A 20,919-nucleotide genomic window follows, 5' to 3' on the forward strand; every position below is an offset into this window, starting at 1 on the left:
ATGGATGCACTGAATATGGATGGATGGATGTATGCACTGAATATGGATGGATGGATGGATGGATGGATGGATGGATGGATGCACTGAATGTGGATGGATGGATGGATGGATGGATGGATGGATGCACTGAATATGGATGGATGGATGGATGGATGGATGGATGCACTGAATATGGATGGATGGATGTATGTATGCACTGAATTTGGATGGATGGATGGATGGATGGATGGATGCACGCACTGAATATGGATGGATGGATGGATGGATGCACTGAACATGGATGGATGGATGCACTGAATATGGATGGATGGATGGATGGATGGATGCACTGAATATGGATGGATGGATGGATGGATGAATGGATGCACTAAATATGGATGGATGAATACACTGAAGATGGATGGATGGATGGATGGACTGAATATGGATGGATGGATGCACTGAATATGGATGGATGGATGGATGCATGCACTGAATATGGATGGATGGATGAACTGAATATGGATGGATGGATGCATGCACTGAATATGGATGGATGGATGGATGGATGGATGCACTGAATATGGATGGATGAATGCACTGAATATGGATGGATGGATGCACTGAATATGGATAGATGGATGAACTGAATATGGATGGATGGATGCATTGAATATGGATGGATGGATGGCTGGATGCACTGAATATGGATGGATGGAAAGCCTTTAAATAAGCTCATCAAATGACTGAGACGGCCATTCATAAACATGGTAAAGTGACAAGTAAATATGGCATGCATTTTGCACATGGTCTCTGTAACATATAAAAGAAGGAATGAAATACTGAGAGAAAATAATGGGAATCAGCTTGTTGGATGATTTGAGAGAAAGAAAAATAAAAAGGTATTTAATACGAACTGTAATTAAATAACAATAAATGTGGTTGATGGTTTTAATAGTGTTTGTGCAAATGCACATTTGTGGACGTGAAACAAAACCTGCTTTTCTAGTTATCACAATTCTCAAACTCAAACACAAGTTCAAAAGGATCTCCATAAGCAATCAATTCATCTTCGCATGAATGAAGTTCAGGAGGTTCAGGATACAATGAATCTATTGCATAAAGCAGTAGGTGTAGGATTATTTTCTTTGTCTGCTTCAGTGGAACTGAGGACATATTATTTGGTGTTGACAAAAGTAAAGAGGGGACTCCAAAACCTGACTGGTGTGTTTGTGAAACCCAACACACAATACACAACACAACACAAAACAAACTGATTGAACAGATGTCTGTTTTGATTGAAATGTGTAGCGTCAGTGAGATGAAGCAACACTTTCAGAGCAAAATCGCCCTGCTCTTGGTTTACAATTTCTGCAAGTGCATCACTTACATATTTTGCAAGACGACACAGAAACTGGACCAGTTCTTTGTTTTTGAGATAAAGGCCTGCTGTTGCTTGATTTGCTTTTCTTGATTTGTTTTCATAGGAATGCAGTCACTTTAAAGGATTGGATAAACACATTTCTATCCAATATGAGTTGTTTTGATATGCACAGAACAGTAATAATGTTTGTGGGATAAGCTGCTGTTCAATCCCCTTTGAGGAGCACAAATGTTGTTAAAGAGTGTCGTTAATTGAGGCTGACATGCTGCTCCTCAGACAAAGCAATGAAATGAGCACTAATTCAGCTGTGCAATTTACTGCAAACAATCGCTAGTGTTATGTAAGAGGCCCCATGGGCACTAGAGACATTCTTTAAATCTTTTTCCCTTCTCACTGTTCAAGAAATTAGTTAATGTCCCATGATGGAATGGGCACAGTATCCATTCCCATGAGTTAGCACTCCTCACTGTAACTGTTCCTTTAAAAAAAAAAGTATTTGTATAAAACATCAATGTACAATCCAATAATTTATAACTAGAATTTACAAACAAACATGTGTCTAATATGTTTTAAATAGTCTATTCTATCAGCAGTATTTAGGTAATATAATTTAAATGGCTATGTAAAAATGAGCTCTAAAATGGGTCTAACAAGACTAGTAATTTCACTGCTCGGTACATTAGCCTAGATCACTGTTTGTTTATATTGTCTGTCAGTCACATGGAAAGCATACTCCTAATACTCATACTGATTATCTGATCTCATGCAAGAGAGCTTCCTTAAACTGGAAATCCTCAAATCACAAGGAAAAAAAATCTAATGTACTCAGAATGTTGACATTATATTATATTATATTATATTATATTATATTATATTATATTATATTATATTATATTATATTATATTATATTATATTATATTTTATTTAGGGCTTGACATTAGCATTATATTTTATTTTATTTTATTTTATTTTATTTTATTTTATTTTATTTTATTTTATTTTATTTTATTTTATTTTATTTTATTTTATTTTATTTTATTTTATTTAGGGCTTGACATTATATTATATTATATTATATTAAATTATATTAAATTATATTATATTATATTATATTAAATTAAATTAAATTAAATTAAATTAAATTAAATTAAATTAAATTAAATTAAATTAAATTAAATTAAATTAAATTAAATTATATTATATTATATTATATTATATTATATTATATTATATTATATTAAGGGCTTGACATTAGCCTGCTCCCGCTAGCCACTTTGGCTGGTTGAAAATATTTTTTAAATTGTAGTTTTCTTAAAAGCAGGGTTTGTCAATAAGGATGGACCACTTTTCGTGCAAATGTGATCTTAGAATCAAGAAGCAGTACGACTGTCAAAAATTGTGTTTGCGCAAGCAAAATTGAATAATCAAATGTAAAATAATACTGCATAGTCTCTGTTGTATAAATAATTTCAATAAAATTAACCATTATTGATTATAATTATATATATATTATAATTATAATTACGCAATTGGTAGTTTTTAATGCCTGAATGCTTTAGAAATCCTCATGCGGTCACAGGACTCAAAAATGGGTGCAAATGATGAATTATAATTCATCATTTCATTGATATTGCTCACATTGCGATATCGATGCTGAAACGATATATTGTGCAGCTCTACAACTGATGGTGGTACAATTGATTTTTTTTTAGCAAAATTGTGCTAATCCGAGATATATCCAGCTGCAGACCTGTTAGTGGGCAAACCATATATGGTAAATCACGGATCAGTCTTCTTCTATTTTTTCTTGTTTAACGATGACTAACTCCTTAGGAGCATTATCGCCACCTACTGAATTTCACAAATATGGTGATCGAGACCGCCCGTGCTACGATTATCATTCATTAGACTGTGAACAGTTTAGGGTTTCCCATTTCCATCATTATTTCATTATTATGTTGTAATGATCATTTTAACAACTGTGCAGTTTTGGTACTCAAATTAAGTAAATAAAAATAATTGGTTAAAAGACTTATGACTTTATTCACATATCCACATACACAAAGAAAACATAATCGACCATCTAATTGTAGGATTTAGTGTAATAAATTAATTCAGGATCTTAATGTTGTTATACTTAATTAAAATAGTCTTATTAACAGTTAATTTGTTTGTATTACTATATTTGTTGCAACTATAATTACCACAAATTACCAGTACTTCATAGTTTAAAAACAAAACGATATACTGCTTACTATAAATTAGTATAGTATTTAATGTGGGGAAACATGAATGAAAAAGTTATTAGAAAATGAAGCAAATAAATACTATTCAATCGCTGCAGTAAAATATAGTGTTATGCATTTATTAAATGTAAAAAGATTTGTATTACATATAAAGATGTATTATAGCCTATACATATTAACTTGCTATTTCCTTCATTACAATGAATCTGTTATAGAAACTTAAACGTTTACATATCTCTGAAAAACGCTTCAGCAAGGCCAGCAAATAAGTATCTGCTATATTGACTTTGTCATTCATAAATGATTGTGCACTAGTCTTACTTGCCTAAAATGTATGTTAATTAGACTGGTTTTATTTATTATTTTATTTACTTATTTTTTTCTGATCCTAATAATCCGATCCATGATTCAAAATTCATAATTTGACTGAACCACGAGTTTTGTAATCCATTGCATCTATTATATTATATTATATTAAATTATATTATATTATATTATATTATATTATATTATATTATATTATATTATATTATATTATATTATATTATATTATATTATATTATATTATATTATATTATGCACAAATTGAAGGTGGTGTAAATTGACCCAAATGTACTCAAAACCTCTAACCTTGATGAGGCTTATAGGTGAATACAAAACACTATTAGTTAGAGTTACTCAGTTGTAACTAAAGTGCTATGAATTTAACCCTGTGGTTCACTAATGAGCCATAACAAACACTCTGCTGAGCTTCATACATCTAAAACCATCCAAAATTAGAAAGCTGATCGCAAACCCAAATAGATAATGCGTTTAGCTCGTTGCTCATACAGCCCATTCAAACTATATTTTAAATAGCAATGGCATATTAGAAAAGATCAAAAAAAGGTCTAAAAACTTCAGAAAGGTGATCCATGTTTCCAAAACACAGATCACATGAATAAAACAGTTGAAGTCAGAATTATTAGACTTCAGTAATAATTAGCCTGTATATTTTTCCCCTAATTTTGCTTTAACGGAGAGAAGTTAACACATCTCTAAACATAGTAGCTTTAATAACTCATTTCCAATAACTGATTTCTTTTAGACTTCCGAAAGATCCCTTAGGTCCTCTGCTCAGCTCCTGTTCCTAAATCCCACTTGAAAACAAAAGGAGACAGAGCCTTCTCAATCTATGCTCCAAAATGTTGGAACACATTACCTTTAGAAACTAGAGCTTCTACTCTAGATTAAGTGTTTTTAAAAAAATCTGTCAAAACCTACATCTTCTCTCTGGCCTATTAATAGAAATTCATTTTTTAGACTATTTAGACTATTTTTTTTTCTTTTTTTTTTTCTTTTTTTTTATTTTATTGTAGCATTTATTGTCCTGTCTCTTAAATTGATTATTATTGTTGCCCTGTTTGTGAAGCACCTTGGTCAACATTCATGTTATTTTAAGGTGCTATATAAATAAAGTTGACCTTGACCTTATATCTTTACCAAGATCGCAGTACATGACACTTTATTAAATATTTACAAAATACTAGTATTATTCAGCCTTTCTGCAATTTAAAAGCTTAACTAGGTTGATTAAGTTAACTCTAGGTAAGTTAGTGTAATGTTGCATTTGCAGGTATGTGTGCGTCTCTCTCTCTCTCTCTCTCTCTCTCTCTCTCTTTCTTTTCTTCTGCACAGGCCCCGCCCTAATTACGCAGACAACATGCCCTGGGATTGGCTGGAGTGACCAAGGGCGTCTTTAAAAAAGGGAAAACGGGTGTGGGGCGCAAGAGTGAGTTGGTTGGCGTGGTGATTTTGCGTTTGGTGTGATAACAAATTATATAGTTGCTAAGTGTTTTTCCATTTTGATGTGTGTGTAAATTTAGACTTTTGTTTGTCGTTTCTCTATCCGTGTCCAGTGTTCTTTTATGTTACGTCCTTGACCCTAGACCAGGGTCGTAACAGTAATTATCAGTAGACAAATAATTGTATCACGGTGGTTTGTTCTGTAGACAAGGGGGTTTAATAATATTGACCTTAAAACAGTTTTAAAAATTAAAAACTGCTTTTATTCTAGATGAAATAAAACAAATCAGACTTTCTCCAGAAGAAAAAATATTATCAGACATACTGTGAAGAATTCCTTGCTCTGTTAATCATCATTTGGGAAATATTTGAAATTTACAGGAGGGCTAATAATTTTGACTTCAACTGGGGTTGTAGGGCTTTGAATTCCTCTTCTTGCCTGATATTACCCAAGTAGTTTGAAGACTTCTGACTAAATAGACCAAATCTTTTTTGTATATACATATCAGAGTCTTATGTAGACAGGTTAGAAGTAGTTTTATCAGTGTGTAACAGTGTAAATGACTGACCTTGCTTCTCCTGTTCAGCCTGGCTGTCCCATCCCAAAAAGTGCAAGTTAGCCAAGGCCTGTGTGACTTTTTCATCAACAGAACTGTGTTGCTCTGGATTAAACTCCTCCGTTCCTGAAACTTCCCTCTGGCTTAAATTCCCCTGTTCGCAAACATTGAGCCCTTGTTCTGTCTCTGCAAGGCTCTCTAACTGAAGCAATCCCCCTTGCGGATCACAAACACCATCTGTTCCATGCTGGCCAGTCTGTTCTATATGGTTTTTCTCAGAGAAAACCTTTTTCTTTGGGCATAATTTCTTTAGGATGTCCTGATGGCTGCTGGATGTCAAGGCTTCAAAGTTCATCAGCTGCTCCGCCACTTCTTGCACCTCATCCCGAACGTACTGCAAAGAGAGCTTTCCTGAATGGCAGAAAGGGCTGATGGGACTTTTGCTATCCCTTGTGCAGTGGTAGACCTCCACGGATAATTTTTCTGGAAAAATGTGACCTTGATGGAGAAAAAGTGAGCGGTTAGTTAAGACAGCTGTGTGATCTGAATAAACTGCTGATGACATGATCATTTTTTTTCCATTGACAAGCAAATAAAGTTTATATAATTATTATATAAGTTTATATAATTATAATTATATACAGTGCTCAGCATTTATGAGTACAACCTATTTTGAAAAGGAACATTTTTATTCATTTCTCAGTGAATATGGTTAATATATATTGGTGCTTTTGAACAAAACAGGTTTATTAAACAGATATATTTATTAAAATTATATTTTAGTCACAGAACATCTTTAGAAATGAAAAGATAATACATTAAATTCATGCAAAACATTGCCAAAAAAAAATACAAACTAGAACATTTCAACAAAAATGTACATATTTTTTGTTTCTCTTGATTTTTGCTCTTTTTAAAATGTTATTTAATATTTTCCCTAACATATAAACTTGGGCTACTAATTTTTGAACCATTATTGTAAGTTATTTTATTAGATAAGCTTCAGATTTGGCTTCAGTACTGACTAATCTAATGTATATGCTCAAATTTAATATGGTAAAGCTTTCTATAGAAAATATTAATTTAAATTAGAGATTTGTGGGGGGTGTACTCATATATGCTGAGCACTGTACATGTATATATTTTGCCATATATACACAAATATTAGCTACTGTGGCTATACTAAATTTACTAGGTATGTCTGAGTAAAATCTGAATATGGGTTTTATTTTAACTGTCAGAACATTTTCCCCAATTTAAAATGAAAAATAATATATTAAAATAACAATAAATAATCAGTGTTTTTTTCAGTGTAAATTCTTTAAATAATTTGTTGTGACTGAAAATGAACTCAAAAATGAGTTTCAAATATTGCATTCTTACCTCTTTTGTAGATAAAAGAAAATGTTTTGTGTTTTCTAAAAAGGAATAAATACATGTCTAAAAACATGGCATCTCTTTTGATATGTTGACCAATTGTAATGTTATGTTCTAAATGACAACATTTTATTTTACTATAAATAGTAAATTCAGAGAAACTGCATAGTTATGCGAAGTGGTCTAGGCTTCTGCAGGTCTCAAATTTTCTTGTTGCAATTAATTGCATACATTTTTATCACAGCATATGGTATTATCACAATATTGACATAATACTTCAAAATACTCAGTGTATTGCTTTCCAAATGCATTTTAGTAAAGTAAAAAGGATGATAAAGTACAATATGTTACAATAAAGTCTCATTAGTAAATGTTAGTTAATGCATTCAAATCAACAATGAGAAATTTTGAGGCATATAAAAAAAAATTAAAAAAATATGAATTTTATTAGTTTATTAGTAACTGCACCTTAGTGCTAAGCATCTATGCTCTAACCACTAGGCTATTGGCGTCAATAGTTATTTACTCAATTTAATAAAATTACACTTTTGATTTTAATGTGTTCTCAGGCATTAACTAAAAAATTAACATCGCCAGATTATTAAAATGCTTTTATAGTTGTCATTACATTTGCAATGTGGTAGGCCAGGTTAATATGAAAATGATAATGTTTGAAAATAAAGAGCATATTATTCTTCAAGCATTTAGTTCTGAGATAAACAACGACTACTAATACAACAATCTGAATATTCCTAAAATGTTCAAGTTCCTGTATAATAGGAAATACGGCATCACAAGATAAAAGCCATGTTCCTCAAACTATTCTAGGAGATTTTAAATAGCTTTAACCACTGAAGACTAAAGTAATATCTGCACTTTAAAGTACTGTCTTATGTTACAGTCGCGATGCAGGTCAAATGACAAAATACAAAAACAAGATTTTATCAACACTTCAACTTTAAATTAAAGAAAGAATCAGCAACTAAAGTCTCACATATTCACACTGAGACATGCTTTTAAGCCCGTTCACACATGGCAAATTTTGAGAAAAAAATGTATAACTTATCCTACTTTTTTTAACATTCTCTCTAACACACACACACACACAAACAAACAAACACACATAAAATCAAACTTAGGTATAAGCCATAATCAAACTAAATGTGAAAGCACTCTAAACACCATCAGATACATAAACTTATAGCTCTATTTAAGGACTTTATAGCTCTATTTGAGGACTTTTCAAGGCTCAACTGCTTTTTTTAAGATGTCTGTTGTCTAACTATTCATTTCCATAGAAATAAAAACATAAATCCTTACACCTTGTCATATACAAAAAACAGGTCAGTGATATTCAGGCCACATATTATCTTCAAATGACCCCAAATATCCAGTGTTTCCTTGTCATCAGGAAATAAGTTCACACCAAGGATAACTATTATAATAACTATGAAGTTTTAATGATCACACCATAACTCTATATAGTTAATGGCACTGAGAAAAGATATCACTGGAATCTGAAAACATGACTAGCCAATGAATAATACTATCCTGACAGCTAATAAGAATTTTTCTATAAAGTGGAAGATGATAAAACTGTGGCAGACTTTTATAATAAACAAGATGTTATCATGGTGGTTCATTCCGCTGTGGCGACCCCTGATTAATAAATGGACAAAGCTGAAAATTAATGAATGAATGAATATGTTATCATGCATTGGTTTGGAAGCACTAGTTCTGTTAGAGCTATCGTCAAAGTTATCATTTACATATGACCTATATGCATGCACTGGGACACCCTGTGATTTATTCAGTGTCTCACCAGGCACAGTGAACCTAATGGACTTGTGATCCTCAGTCCTGTGAGCTGCGGTAACATGGTGAAGGGTTGAGCCCACAAGCACCACATAGTAGTCCGTTTCCTCCTGAACAAACTCAGACACCGGCAGTTTCACACAGACCTCCACCTGACCCTGAGAGAGAGAGAGACACACACAAACAATTGCAGTCATTAGATTCATTGGAAATTCACTTTAAAATCCTAGACAAATATCTGGAAATGGAGCCCATTATTAAAATGAGCAAAGTTCAGTCAAATGTTATGTTAGTCAAAATGAAACTACGCAGATAGAAACAACAGGGAAAAGGCTGAAAGTGAGCCAGCAGTAAGCCAGAAAACAAAAAGATATTCTTGATGTTTTTAAATGTCTGGAGGTGCAGTGGTGGAGTATACTGTTGATGGAGACTATGTGAGACTCGGATTAGTCAACCTTAGGAGAAAAAGGAGGATTGGAAGTGTTCTCCTTTATCGCCAGCCATTTTCATCTGCATGCTGAACACTGAGCTTCTCATGAGTCGTTTGCATAGAAATTTGGTTATTCCGCAGTCAGCAGCAATTGACATAGCTAAATCATGATGTAAATTTTAGGTGAAACACACACACTTTCAAATCTATCCTAAGTCCTTAAAACTGTCCTGAGTGCAGAAAAGTGATGATTCTTCATCAGCACTACATACTGTACATATATACATCTATAGTAAACTGGGAACGTAAATAAATAAATAAATAAATAAATAAATAAATAAATAAATTGTATTAATTAATTAATAATAATACTAATAAATAAATATATATATACACATAAACATACACACACACACACACACACACACACACATACATACATACATACATAGCCCTTTTAAAAAAATTATAAATAATAATGTAGACTATGCGTTCGTGCTTTTGTAAGCTTTTATCTGTTATTTCGTGATGTCTGGTAGATATCTGTATTGGGGAAATACTATAATAATTTATAATAAACATGTTTTTGAACCACATAATAAAGTGTGTAATGTGTACAACTCTTTGTTAATGAATGCTACAGTATACTGCAGCATAGTAAAATGATAAACTGTAATAAATATTGTAATGTTAGTGTAAACTGTAGTGCGTCGGGATGGTGTTTAATTATAGCATAGAAAACTGAAGCCTATTGAATAATTTGTTAATTACTACAGTTGTGTTGAACTACAGCTGCAATGGACCCATTAAACAAACCTTTTATGACGTGTTTAATGGTCATCAGCATCTTAAATCCTTGAAAGCTTTTAATATATAGATTTTTTTTTGAATATTTGAACATTTATATGTATTTAGGTATGCATTATATCATCTTTGCTTCAATTTACAAAAAGCAAATTACCACTGCGTGAGGTGTTTCTAATGCAGCGTCTATGGCACAGGACAGTAAATCTGACATTATTCTCTTCTCTGGCTGCCACACAATTTTTTCCTTTTTCTGAAAGTCTTTATAACATCTTCGTGAAGTTTTTCTTTTATCATTTGAGAAAATAAAAATGTAAAAAAAAGTTTTTCCAGCTATGACGACTTCAGCTACTGAGCTGATAACCGCAATAACACGCAAATATATTTTAGTTCAGTAGAAAACTCTGCCCTCTTCATGATATAAGGATCATGCCCAATATACAGTTGAAGTCAGAATTATTAGCCCCCCTTTGAATTTCTTTTTCTTTGTTAAATATTTCCCAAATAATGTTTAACAGAGCAAGGAAATTTTCACAGTATGTCTGATAATATTTTTTCTTCTGGAGAAAGTCTCATTTGTTTTATTTCTGCTGGAATAAAAGCAGTTTTTAATTTTTTAAAAACATTTTAAGGTCAAAATTATTAGCACCTTTCAGCTATATATATATATATATATATATATATATATATATATATGTATATATATATATATATATATATATATATATATATATATATTACATTTTCATCATGGCAAAGATAAAATAAATCAGTTATTAGAAATGAGTTATTAAAACTATTATACGTTTATAAATGTGTTAAAAAAAATCTTCTCCCCGTTAAACAGAAATTGGAGAAAAAAAATAAACAGGGGGCTAATAATTCTGACTTCAACTGTACGTGGTTATTTTCCATTTATATCTCCTTTGAAATATGGTATAATATCTCCCATTCAGTTTTTTACTTCCTGTTCTCCATCTGAATTTTGTGCATCACCTGAACCACGTGATTGCAAACAACCTTTTAGGAGACTCAGAAGTGTAGGAGCGAAGACAGGCGGGAGCGGAGACAAGAATTGTAGGATAAAAACAATGAACAAGTGTGCTAAATACATCAGAAATAAAGAGCTACAATGAAAAAGAGTCACATATAATTCAGCCAGAATCACAGAGAGGAATACAGAGCCACTGTGTACATCCACGCAACCACAGTAAAAATAACAAATCCATCCATCATGAAATCAAACACCTACCAACACACGTCCCACAGACATTTCACCATAATCCCACGCTTTGATTTCATTAAACAGACGCTGGATCAAAGAAACACCCCATAAAAGAGGGAGGTGTGTAGTAAATGGAGTCTTGCTGAGGGCGTGTGTGACTCTTTCTCCCTCCATTCAACATAAAGGCTGCGTTTGATTGTTTGCCTTCCTTCACCAGACGTCTCCCTCACTTCCTGTCATTTAAGAGGCCCTGCAGAAAGCCTGATGGAGGGATACAGAGCAGGTCTGCTGTGGGAATGAGGGAAAGGTAAAGTCTCTCCTCTTTTCTCAGGTTCTGCACTTCACATGAGATGAATGATGAGCATGAAATTCTCCCTTCTGTCTTTCTGCTCCTTCTCTCTTTTCTCTCCTCGGTCTGCTTCATTACAGTACCGTTCCTCTCTTTCTCTCCTCCATCAAACTGACTGTCTTTTCATCCCAGTAAAGCTGAAAAATCCTTAATACAACAAGAATCCTTGGGCTGGGCAATTTGGCCTAAAGTCAAAATCTCGATTAATTGAACATTTTAGCTCGATTACGACAAAGACTATAGAATACACAATGTCACTCGTATAGTTTTGAATGGGGAAAAGTGTAACGGTCGATATGGCGAATTAAGCCCTGCCTACTAGTACAGGAGCCAATCATCGATCGCTTTAGACTGACATTTCTCCAGGGGGAAGCTCAGGCCAGTCATGTGCTTTTACGACACTTTATGTGGTCAACACACTGGAATCTCAGCGACTACTTGCTTCACAGACATAAGAAATACTTCCACACAAAGTTTGAAATCTCTACTTTCAAATCAGAGATGCCCAAACTAGGGCCCGCTGGCCAAAGTTGGCCCATAGTTACCTTTGATTTGGCCCGCCAACCAATCAGAGAAGAAATGGACAAATGATGGGGAAGGTTGGCACGAAAGCCTCAAACTGAGATGGTCAATTCTAATTTTACATAACCTTCTGTTAGTTTTTTTAATTGTTGAGCTACAAAAAAAAAGCAAAACTGAAAATAAATGCTTCAATTAAATGTGAATTCTTTATGACGTTGACCGATCTATACATTATTTTTTTTTTGAAGGAGATTGTTTATGGTTTTATAGTATGAAGTACATTATAAAATGTAAAACTGTAAAATATATACAATTATTGATATGATCAAAGTATTTTTTTCAATTTATTTAATATTATTAAATTAACACAGTTTGGTATATTTGGCTTCGGCTCACCTCCCTCAATCAAGTTTGGATTTTAGCCCTTCATGAGAAAAAGTTTGGGCACCCCTGTTTTAAATTAACCAAGTGCACTTGACAGCAAAAGTTTTCTGGTTATGTTATCTGTATGAAACGAACTCGAGGTACAGTCAGTCAAACTTTAAACTTTAACACACCAACTTGTAAACAATAAGTTGCTGTCATTTCTGGAGGAGATTCGCCAAGTTGTGGATTACTTCAGAAGAGCACTGCAATCAGGCAAATCATTATCCAGAGGATGATAGTATGTAGAACTGGCATATATAAGGTTGGTGTCGTGATCTCGTTCTTTTCGAGCATAAGCTTGGGCAACCTGAAAATATGCAGATTTTGTTTGATTTAAACATTTAGAAACAAAACTTATGAGATGGTTGTGGTTTAATTTTATTGGTGATTCCAAATATGTAATGTAATCTAAGCTTGGCTAGCAGTTTTAGAGAATGTTTGCCCATTCAAACAGAATGCCTGAGCATACTCCCACAAGAGGCGTTTCAAAGATGGCCACCGAGTGAAATTACTTTCCTTAAAGGGACTTTCATTATGATTATTGAAAGATTTTATTTATTTATTTCATATTTTTTGCCCTCATAGTTCACTGACAGCTTTTGTACAGTAAATATGCTTAAATATTACAAGTGAAAAATTTTAAATGAAGAGTGCAATACTTGATTTTAAAATAATAGAAGGAAACACACACTGTCTATGATTATCTATTGAACAACTGTAATTAACACACACATTGCCTAAAACCAACAGTCACTTTTTTTTATAAAAGAGTAAAAATAAATAACTTTTGGAAACAAAACAAATTGTTTTCAATGTTTCTCATATTAAAAGTAGAAAATCAGCAGTATCTCTTCTAAACGTAGTGCAAAGTAAGTTCTACTTGACCAGAGATCAGATGTGGCTGCAAAGTGGCCACAGAAGTATAAAACAGCCTCAGCCTTTAACAGTTACGTGACTCCACGCGTGGTAGGGAAAGTAATTGAAAAAAATCGTCCTGTAAAAATTAGATCGATTGTCAATTCTGAATGTCCATTTTGATTACTTTTTAACTCTTTGCCCAGCCCCACAGAATCCCCCCTTTTTTAGCTCTAACTGCAAACATACAGTCTTGGAAACGTGTCCAAAATCTTTCAGCACAAGGAGTTGTTATTTTTAAACAATTATTTCCGCTTTAATCATCATGTGGCAATTCCTTTTTCATATTCTCATGTTTATAGAAAATAAACTGTTCAAAGCAAGAGAAATTATTTATCAGAAATGGAAAAAGGTCTGGCATAAGCACATGAACAGTTGCTTCACATTTCTTATGAACAATCTCTTGGCTGCATTCAGTCGGTTTTCAAATAACAGAAGATAATAATAAAGGAATTACCATGGAATGATGATTAAAACAGAAACCATAAAAAAACACTACTTTCAATAAACAAAACGGGGTCAAATATAAGGGAAAAAAAATCGAATGAATAAAATATTGCTACTAATAATAGATCCATGTGCACAATAATCCATGCATCCATCCATGTATTAATATTACATCTCCGTGTGTGTTTGCTGCAATAAAATGTTTACATTATAGTGGTTTAGTTTTTGTTTTTAAATGGAAACTGAGATGGTAAAAAAGCGAAACTAATGCTCAGTTTACAAAATGATGAACATCAGCAATATTTACTCAACCTGATGATACTTTTTTTAAATACTGTGTGCTACAGATGGACTGCAGGTGCACATTTTGTTCTGTGTTTAGTCTTGTTGTCCTGCTGGTTTATAAATGAGAAGTTGAATGAAATGCAGTTACTCCTTGGACTGATGAGAGGCTGTTATTGTCTCTAGCACTTGTTTACAGACTAGTCCCTGCAGAAAAAAAACACCTCACTAACACTACTGGTCCCCAAGGACGGCATGTGTGTGTGTGTGTTTCCATGTAAATGGCATTACCGCTGTCATCTGAGAAGGGTGTGTGTGGGCTCTCATGTTCAAACAGGACTCATATCCAGTACAGGTTTCGGTGAGCATTGCTAATCTGCAGTGGTTTTCTTTAGAGTTGCGTTCATCTGACATAACAGATCGCACTATTTTGTCTTTCTTTTCTTTTTCATTCTTTTATAACCCGTTTTAACACATTTTAATCTGTTTGGATCTGTTTTTATATTATTTGTTATTATTTTCTTATACGTGTCTCTTTTATTCCTGTTTATGTAAAGAACTTTGAATTGCCACCATGTATGAAACGTGCTATATAAATAAACTTGCCTTGCCTTCATCATCTTGTCTGACTCTTAATACACAAGATTTAAATAAATGATCAATCAGAGAAGATTAAACAGTTTTCAAAAAGTTTTAAAACAATTAAACTAAGATGTTCGCTAAGACGTTCATTAATAAGCATACGATAAATGGCAGAGCAATTTCATTTGAATTATTTCCATTTCAATCCAGCAGAGTCCGTTTCACAACCATGTCCAAACTCTTTAAAACTATAAACATTGACATGCCAAACAATTCTCATTTACTGGCAGTTCAGACAATTACATGACTCATCTAGGGATTGGTGATACTATCAAATAAAATAAACTTGCATTCGTGTCACATATTTTGCCGTAATAAATTTAGCATTTAAGTTCTGAAACCTTATAATAAATATAAAAGCAAAGACATTAATTAATACTTTAATACCATACACAGCAACATTTCCAAATCAGCATTGTCCCTGACATCAGCCCCGACAAGGAACTTCAGCTATTAAATATGAAGTCTGTGCAAAGCATAATCTTCTTAGGGAGCTAAAATAGAATTTCTAGTAATGTCCTCTTTATTAGCGATAATCACCTGCTGAATTTTCTTTGATCATTGTGTTCTTGTCTAAATAAAACAGGGAAAGAATCCCAAGGAATGTGATATCTTAAAATATCTTTGTGGGAGTGAATATGATGAGACACGTCCGAGAATAACGGCTCCAAATATAGGAAAAAATTATTTCACCAATTTAATACTATGAAACTGCATCATCTGATAAGGTAAGCCCAAATAATACTAGGAAAAATATTTCTGATATGCCTTTGTCACGGCTGGATGCAGGCGAGGATCTAATTTGCAATGCGGTACTTATTAAATGAAAACAAACACTCTAGAGCACTTGGAAAGTGCATGAGAAACACAACCCAGCACGTATATGTAGATGAGAGAAGAACTGATCAAGAACTGAACCAAACAAAGATAAACGCACCGCTAACTGAGGGAGAAAACAAAGAACAGTTGGAACTAATCAATAACCAAATGAGTAACTATAGCAACAAACTAGTGGTTTAACAGATCACAAATCTTTGAATCACACTACGGTTTTTGAGTCACGGATTGGACCATTTTTCAATCATTTCATTTATCCATCATATACACCGTTTAAAATCACATCAGAAGTCATCTGAGATTTTTTGCTCACTCTTTTATGAGCACTGCAAATTTAGACATAATAGGGTATATGCAGAGTGTTTCTTCCCATACTGAAAAACTTCCAGTGAACGGTTAATGTGGCTTTTTTCAATTTTATATGGTTCCCTTTACAGCATCGATGCTGTAATGCAATTAAAATACAATTAGTTAAATAGACTTCAGCGTTCAATTAAGTTGGTCAAGTGTAAAACTAGATGAAAAGCCTTTTACATGCACGTGCCCATCAGGATTAGCAGGCTAGCGCAGAAAGCCCATTGAAAATTCATTCATTCATTTTCTTTTCGGTTTAGTCCCTTTATTAATCTGGGGTCACCACAGTGGAATGAACCGCCAACTCATCCAGCATATGTTTTACACAGTGGATGCCCTTTCAGCTCAACTCATCACTGGGAATCATTGACAATACTGAAGTAAAAAAAAAGTTCATATTTTAAAGACATGACGTGAAAAAAAAAAAAAGCTATTTAATGCAGTGCTTCTTGTACATTCGGAGACCCACTTTATATCGTTTATCAATCAGGCAGTGAAGATGGTTGATTTTTAAAGAAAACACATCTTAATCATGCCGATTTTGTAACAGCACACAGTTGACCGGAATCGTTTGACCCAGGTTACTGAAAAACAAAGTCCTTTCACATACTTCTGCATATACCCTATTGTTTTGTCACATACCATTTTTGACCTATAGTGGGCAAGTATGAACTTTGAATACAGCTAAATGACCAGAAAAACACAGATATGAAAATAAGCGATAAAAGGGATACATTTCAGATGTTTTGCTGACTGTTTATGGAGTTTTGGAGTTTTGGAGGCATACAATACTCCAAACTGACTTAGTGGCCCTCACATTAAAATATAAACCTAAATATAGTCAGTACAAAACTTTCAATGAAGACGGCAAGTTTCTATCTGTATCAAGTCATGAATTCTTGGATAATTGCTTAATAGAAGAACTAAGAAATTTGAACAAAGCATTTGCAATCCATAAACGACCCCTACTGCATTATTTAGGTCACTTAAAATATTGCAACCTTTTAAAATGCTGAACATGAAAAACACAATGCGGCTCACTATATTAGGAGGACAGTGACATTGCAAGATGAAATGCAGTATAAACTTACTGATAACACATACTATATGCAAACAAAAATATGAACTCATGTTATTAAATGTACCAATGTCTTAAAGACCTAGTTTAGCCAAAAATTGAAATTTACTCACTATTTATTCACCCTTAACTGGTTCCAAACCAACCTTGAAGTTTATTTTTCTGTTGAATGCTAAAGAAATTAGTTTGAAGAAAGCTGAAAACCTGTAATCACTGATGTCAGAAAACAAATATGAAAGTCAATACACACTTTCAGCTTTCTTCAAGAAGAAGAAGAATTTAATAAACTGAAAAAAGAAACTCCTAAATGCTTGAAGGTGAGTAAATGATGATTAATAATCTTATTTGGGTGAACAATCTCTTTAATATAGTCATTTAAACCACATTGATCTTTGATCTTAGTATAGTTAGTTGGATTCATCCACTGTGCATCATCTGTGAGTATGATGTTTAACCAAGTTGCTGAATTTCACAAACATAGTTGTACCAGTAGGTGAGTGTTTAACCAGCACACACTATCATTTGTCCACTGAGGAAATGCCTTCCAAGCGATTCCAACTGATATCCAAAGCAGTACACAAAAATAGGAAGAACACAGTGAGCAGGAATCTTTCCGAGCTCATATAGTGCCACGTGAGAGGATTGTCCAAATAGTCCCCCAAGGACTCCACGAGTCACAAGATTCCATCTTTCCAAAGACAAGTCCTGCCAGCAGCAAACACAGTCATCATGATCCACAACACGCATTACAGAAATCAAAATTTTCCAGTGCACAGAAATAGTAATATGTATTCATGTTAAACTATGCCACTGAAAGATTTGTTGCTATCAAAGGACAATTCATACAGAATTATAATTTGCTGTTAATTTACTCACCCTGCAAGTCATAGGTAACCTCCATTACCTTTAGTTTACAACCTTTGACATTAAGTCTTGAGTGTTTTTAAGCTTCTGCTCCCATTATGTAAATCAAACATTTGGAATCTGTGAAAAGGCAATCTTCATGATTGAGGAGGTAATCCAACTTTATATCAGCTGCAGTATCAAGCACAAAAACCATTATGATGAACAATTCAACAATTGAGTCTTCTCTCTCTGTAGCAAACACATAATATCAGCTCTTGTGTGAGCTCTGGGTATCATTATGTGACAGGATATTGTAAATGTTTTCCATTCAGGATGCACAATATTGGATTTTTGCAGGCATATATATTTTGCTTATTTCCCAGAAATTTTGGTCAATCTCATACACTTTTTTAAAAATCACTGCAATTATAGTGGTCCTTCGCAGAAGTTACGCTCTAAAAATAACCCACAATATAGGCAAAGTCCGCAAAGTAATTTGTATAGATGTTTAAGACTGTTTAAGAATTTTCACACGTTTCTCTCTTTAAACACTCTCAGTTCAAACCTTCATAGAAAAATAAGTCCAGTATTATAGAATGAAACCAAAGATCAAAAACTGTTTTCAGGCCCAAACATTTGTTTGAGGAGATTTATTTATTCAGTAATGGCACACTACAGCCACGTAACTTCTTCCTTTAGCATGTCCAGAAGTCCAACTTTATGTGCGATGGTTAGCATCTTCCTCTTACACTTCCAGCAGCTGACAAATGTACATTCTTGACAACTTCTTGGCTGAATCGATGACTGATGCATGACGTAAGACACATTTGCAGCAGAAGCTCTATTGAGAGTTAACCAACAAGAAAAACTAAAAGCTTGAAAATAACAACAATAAAAAATTTTGCACAGCCGAATAGGTTTCAACATGAAGTACATCAACATCATCGGCGACATGTGAATACTGAGTCAGGGGGTAAAAGAAAAAAAAATGACTCAGTCGATATTAAGCTGATATATTTTGCCCGACAAGTCGATCACCTTCTCTCACAGACGAACATAACACAGCGTACAAGAAATGAGAAATGTGCCTCAGTAACATATTTAAGATCGTTACAAATAAACAGCCTCTAGTGGATTTGTGAAAACAAAAACTGCACACAGGGTACATATTTCTCAGTTCCCCTTCGGATGGGGAACTCCAATGCTATGTGGAAACTTCCACTATGGGGATTTCGTCAGAATCCAATCATCTGAAAGAGTATAAAAACGGGCCAATGAAATGCCAATGAGTTGGCAGCGTCAGCGTGCACAGCTGGCGTCAATGACAATCAGTCATGCTATAAAGACGCAGCCAGTGCCATGCTCGACATCCTTTCGCTTTCAGAGCCTTTCACGAAGCTTCTGAGAGAGTCTTTGAGGGTATCTCCAACCTGTGTCTACAGAGAGAGATCGAGAAGCAGCTTCTCCCGGTCCAGAGCGCGTATACGCAGTGGCAGATGGTCGAGCTGGGTATTTCTCCCTTGCCTGGCGTCCTTTGGGTCCGGTCCTCCAAGAGCGGTTTGTATATAGGAAAAAAGCTTTCCTAAAAGAGCAACACGGTCGTGCAGCGCGTCTTTTTCAAGACGTCACTCCGACCGTGCGTTTCTGGATGCGGTGGTTTCCTATCCCCGGATGATGGGCACGAGCACAGCGTTTCATGTCTGGGGGTCCAGCATGTTAATGCGGTGCTCGCGGGCAGTGCATGCCATCACTGATGTCATGTCTGTTGCGCAGTTAAGATCGCGGCTCGCTCTTGCAAAAGAGCCACCCACCCCAGTTGTCCCCCGCACTGCGGTTGGCACTCGGGCAGATCTGAGGGTTTCAGTGAGAGTAAATCCGCCGCCCCCGGGCCGTGGACCTCTCGCTCCTCCACGCGCTCCATCCAAGCTTCAGGTGAAGAGAAGCGCTCCGTCCTTGGATGGTCGCTCTCTCACCTGATGACACCGGGGGTCAGATGTCCATCGCTGCATCGGAGGATGGGCTGTCATTGTCTGATGAGGATGCGAGCCCGCTCGCTCCCTCCCTCCGGGGAGGAGAGCGCGGCGTTAGCATCTAAAAAGCAGACGTGATGGCCGTGCTTTCTCGGGCTGCTTCGGCCGTGGGTCTGGTGATGGTTTATCCCCCAGCCCCGCGGCCGGACCGACTAGATGGGTGTATGTGGAGGATATAAGGAGGCAAGACCTTCAAAGCCTCCCGTCCCCTTCTTCCCGGAAGTGCACAGTAAGCTCACGCTGTCCTGAGGGCACTTTTTTCTGCCCGATCTGCGTGCGCTTCCATCCTCACCATCCTTGGAGGTTGGGCTGTCAAGGTCTGACGAGGATTCGAACCCGCTCGCTCCCTCCGGGACTTTGAGCGCGGCGTCGAATCCAGAAGCAGACTTTGCGGCTGTGCTTCCCCAGGCTGCTTCGGCCGTGGCTCTGGAGATGGTTTATCCCCCAGCTCCGCGGCCGGACCGATTAGAGGGGTGTGATGTGGAGGATGAAGGCGAGACCTTCTAAGCCTCCCCATCCCCTTCTTCCTGGATGGGCACAGTAGGCTCACGCAGTGTGCTGCGTGCGCCTTCCCCCTCACCATGCACG

At 35.1% G+C, this 20,919-nt stretch overlaps 1 protein-coding gene across 1 annotated transcript in view; it reads right to left on the reverse strand.

The window, feature by feature from the left end:
- The window catches only part of arhgef28a (Rho guanine nucleotide exchange factor (GEF) 28a), a 124,481-nt gene that overhangs the window by 79,069 nt on the left and 24,493 nt on the right, over positions 1 to 20,919 (reverse strand). Inside the window, exons 3-4 of the mRNA XM_056458065.1 lie at positions 9,152 to 9,302; positions 5,965 to 6,450 (exon numbers count right to left, since the gene is read on the reverse strand). Of these exons, the coding sequence (XP_056314040.1) occupies positions 5,965 to 6,450; positions 9,152 to 9,302 (637 nt within the window). The remainder of the gene's footprint in view (positions 1 to 5,964; positions 6,451 to 9,151; positions 9,303 to 20,919) is intronic.

The sequence above is a fragment of the Danio aesculapii genome, chromosome 5, assembly GCF_903798145.1.
Source record: "Danio aesculapii chromosome 5, fDanAes4.1, whole genome shotgun sequence".
Lineage (NCBI taxonomy): Eukaryota > Metazoa > Chordata > Actinopteri > Cypriniformes > Danionidae > Danio > Danio aesculapii.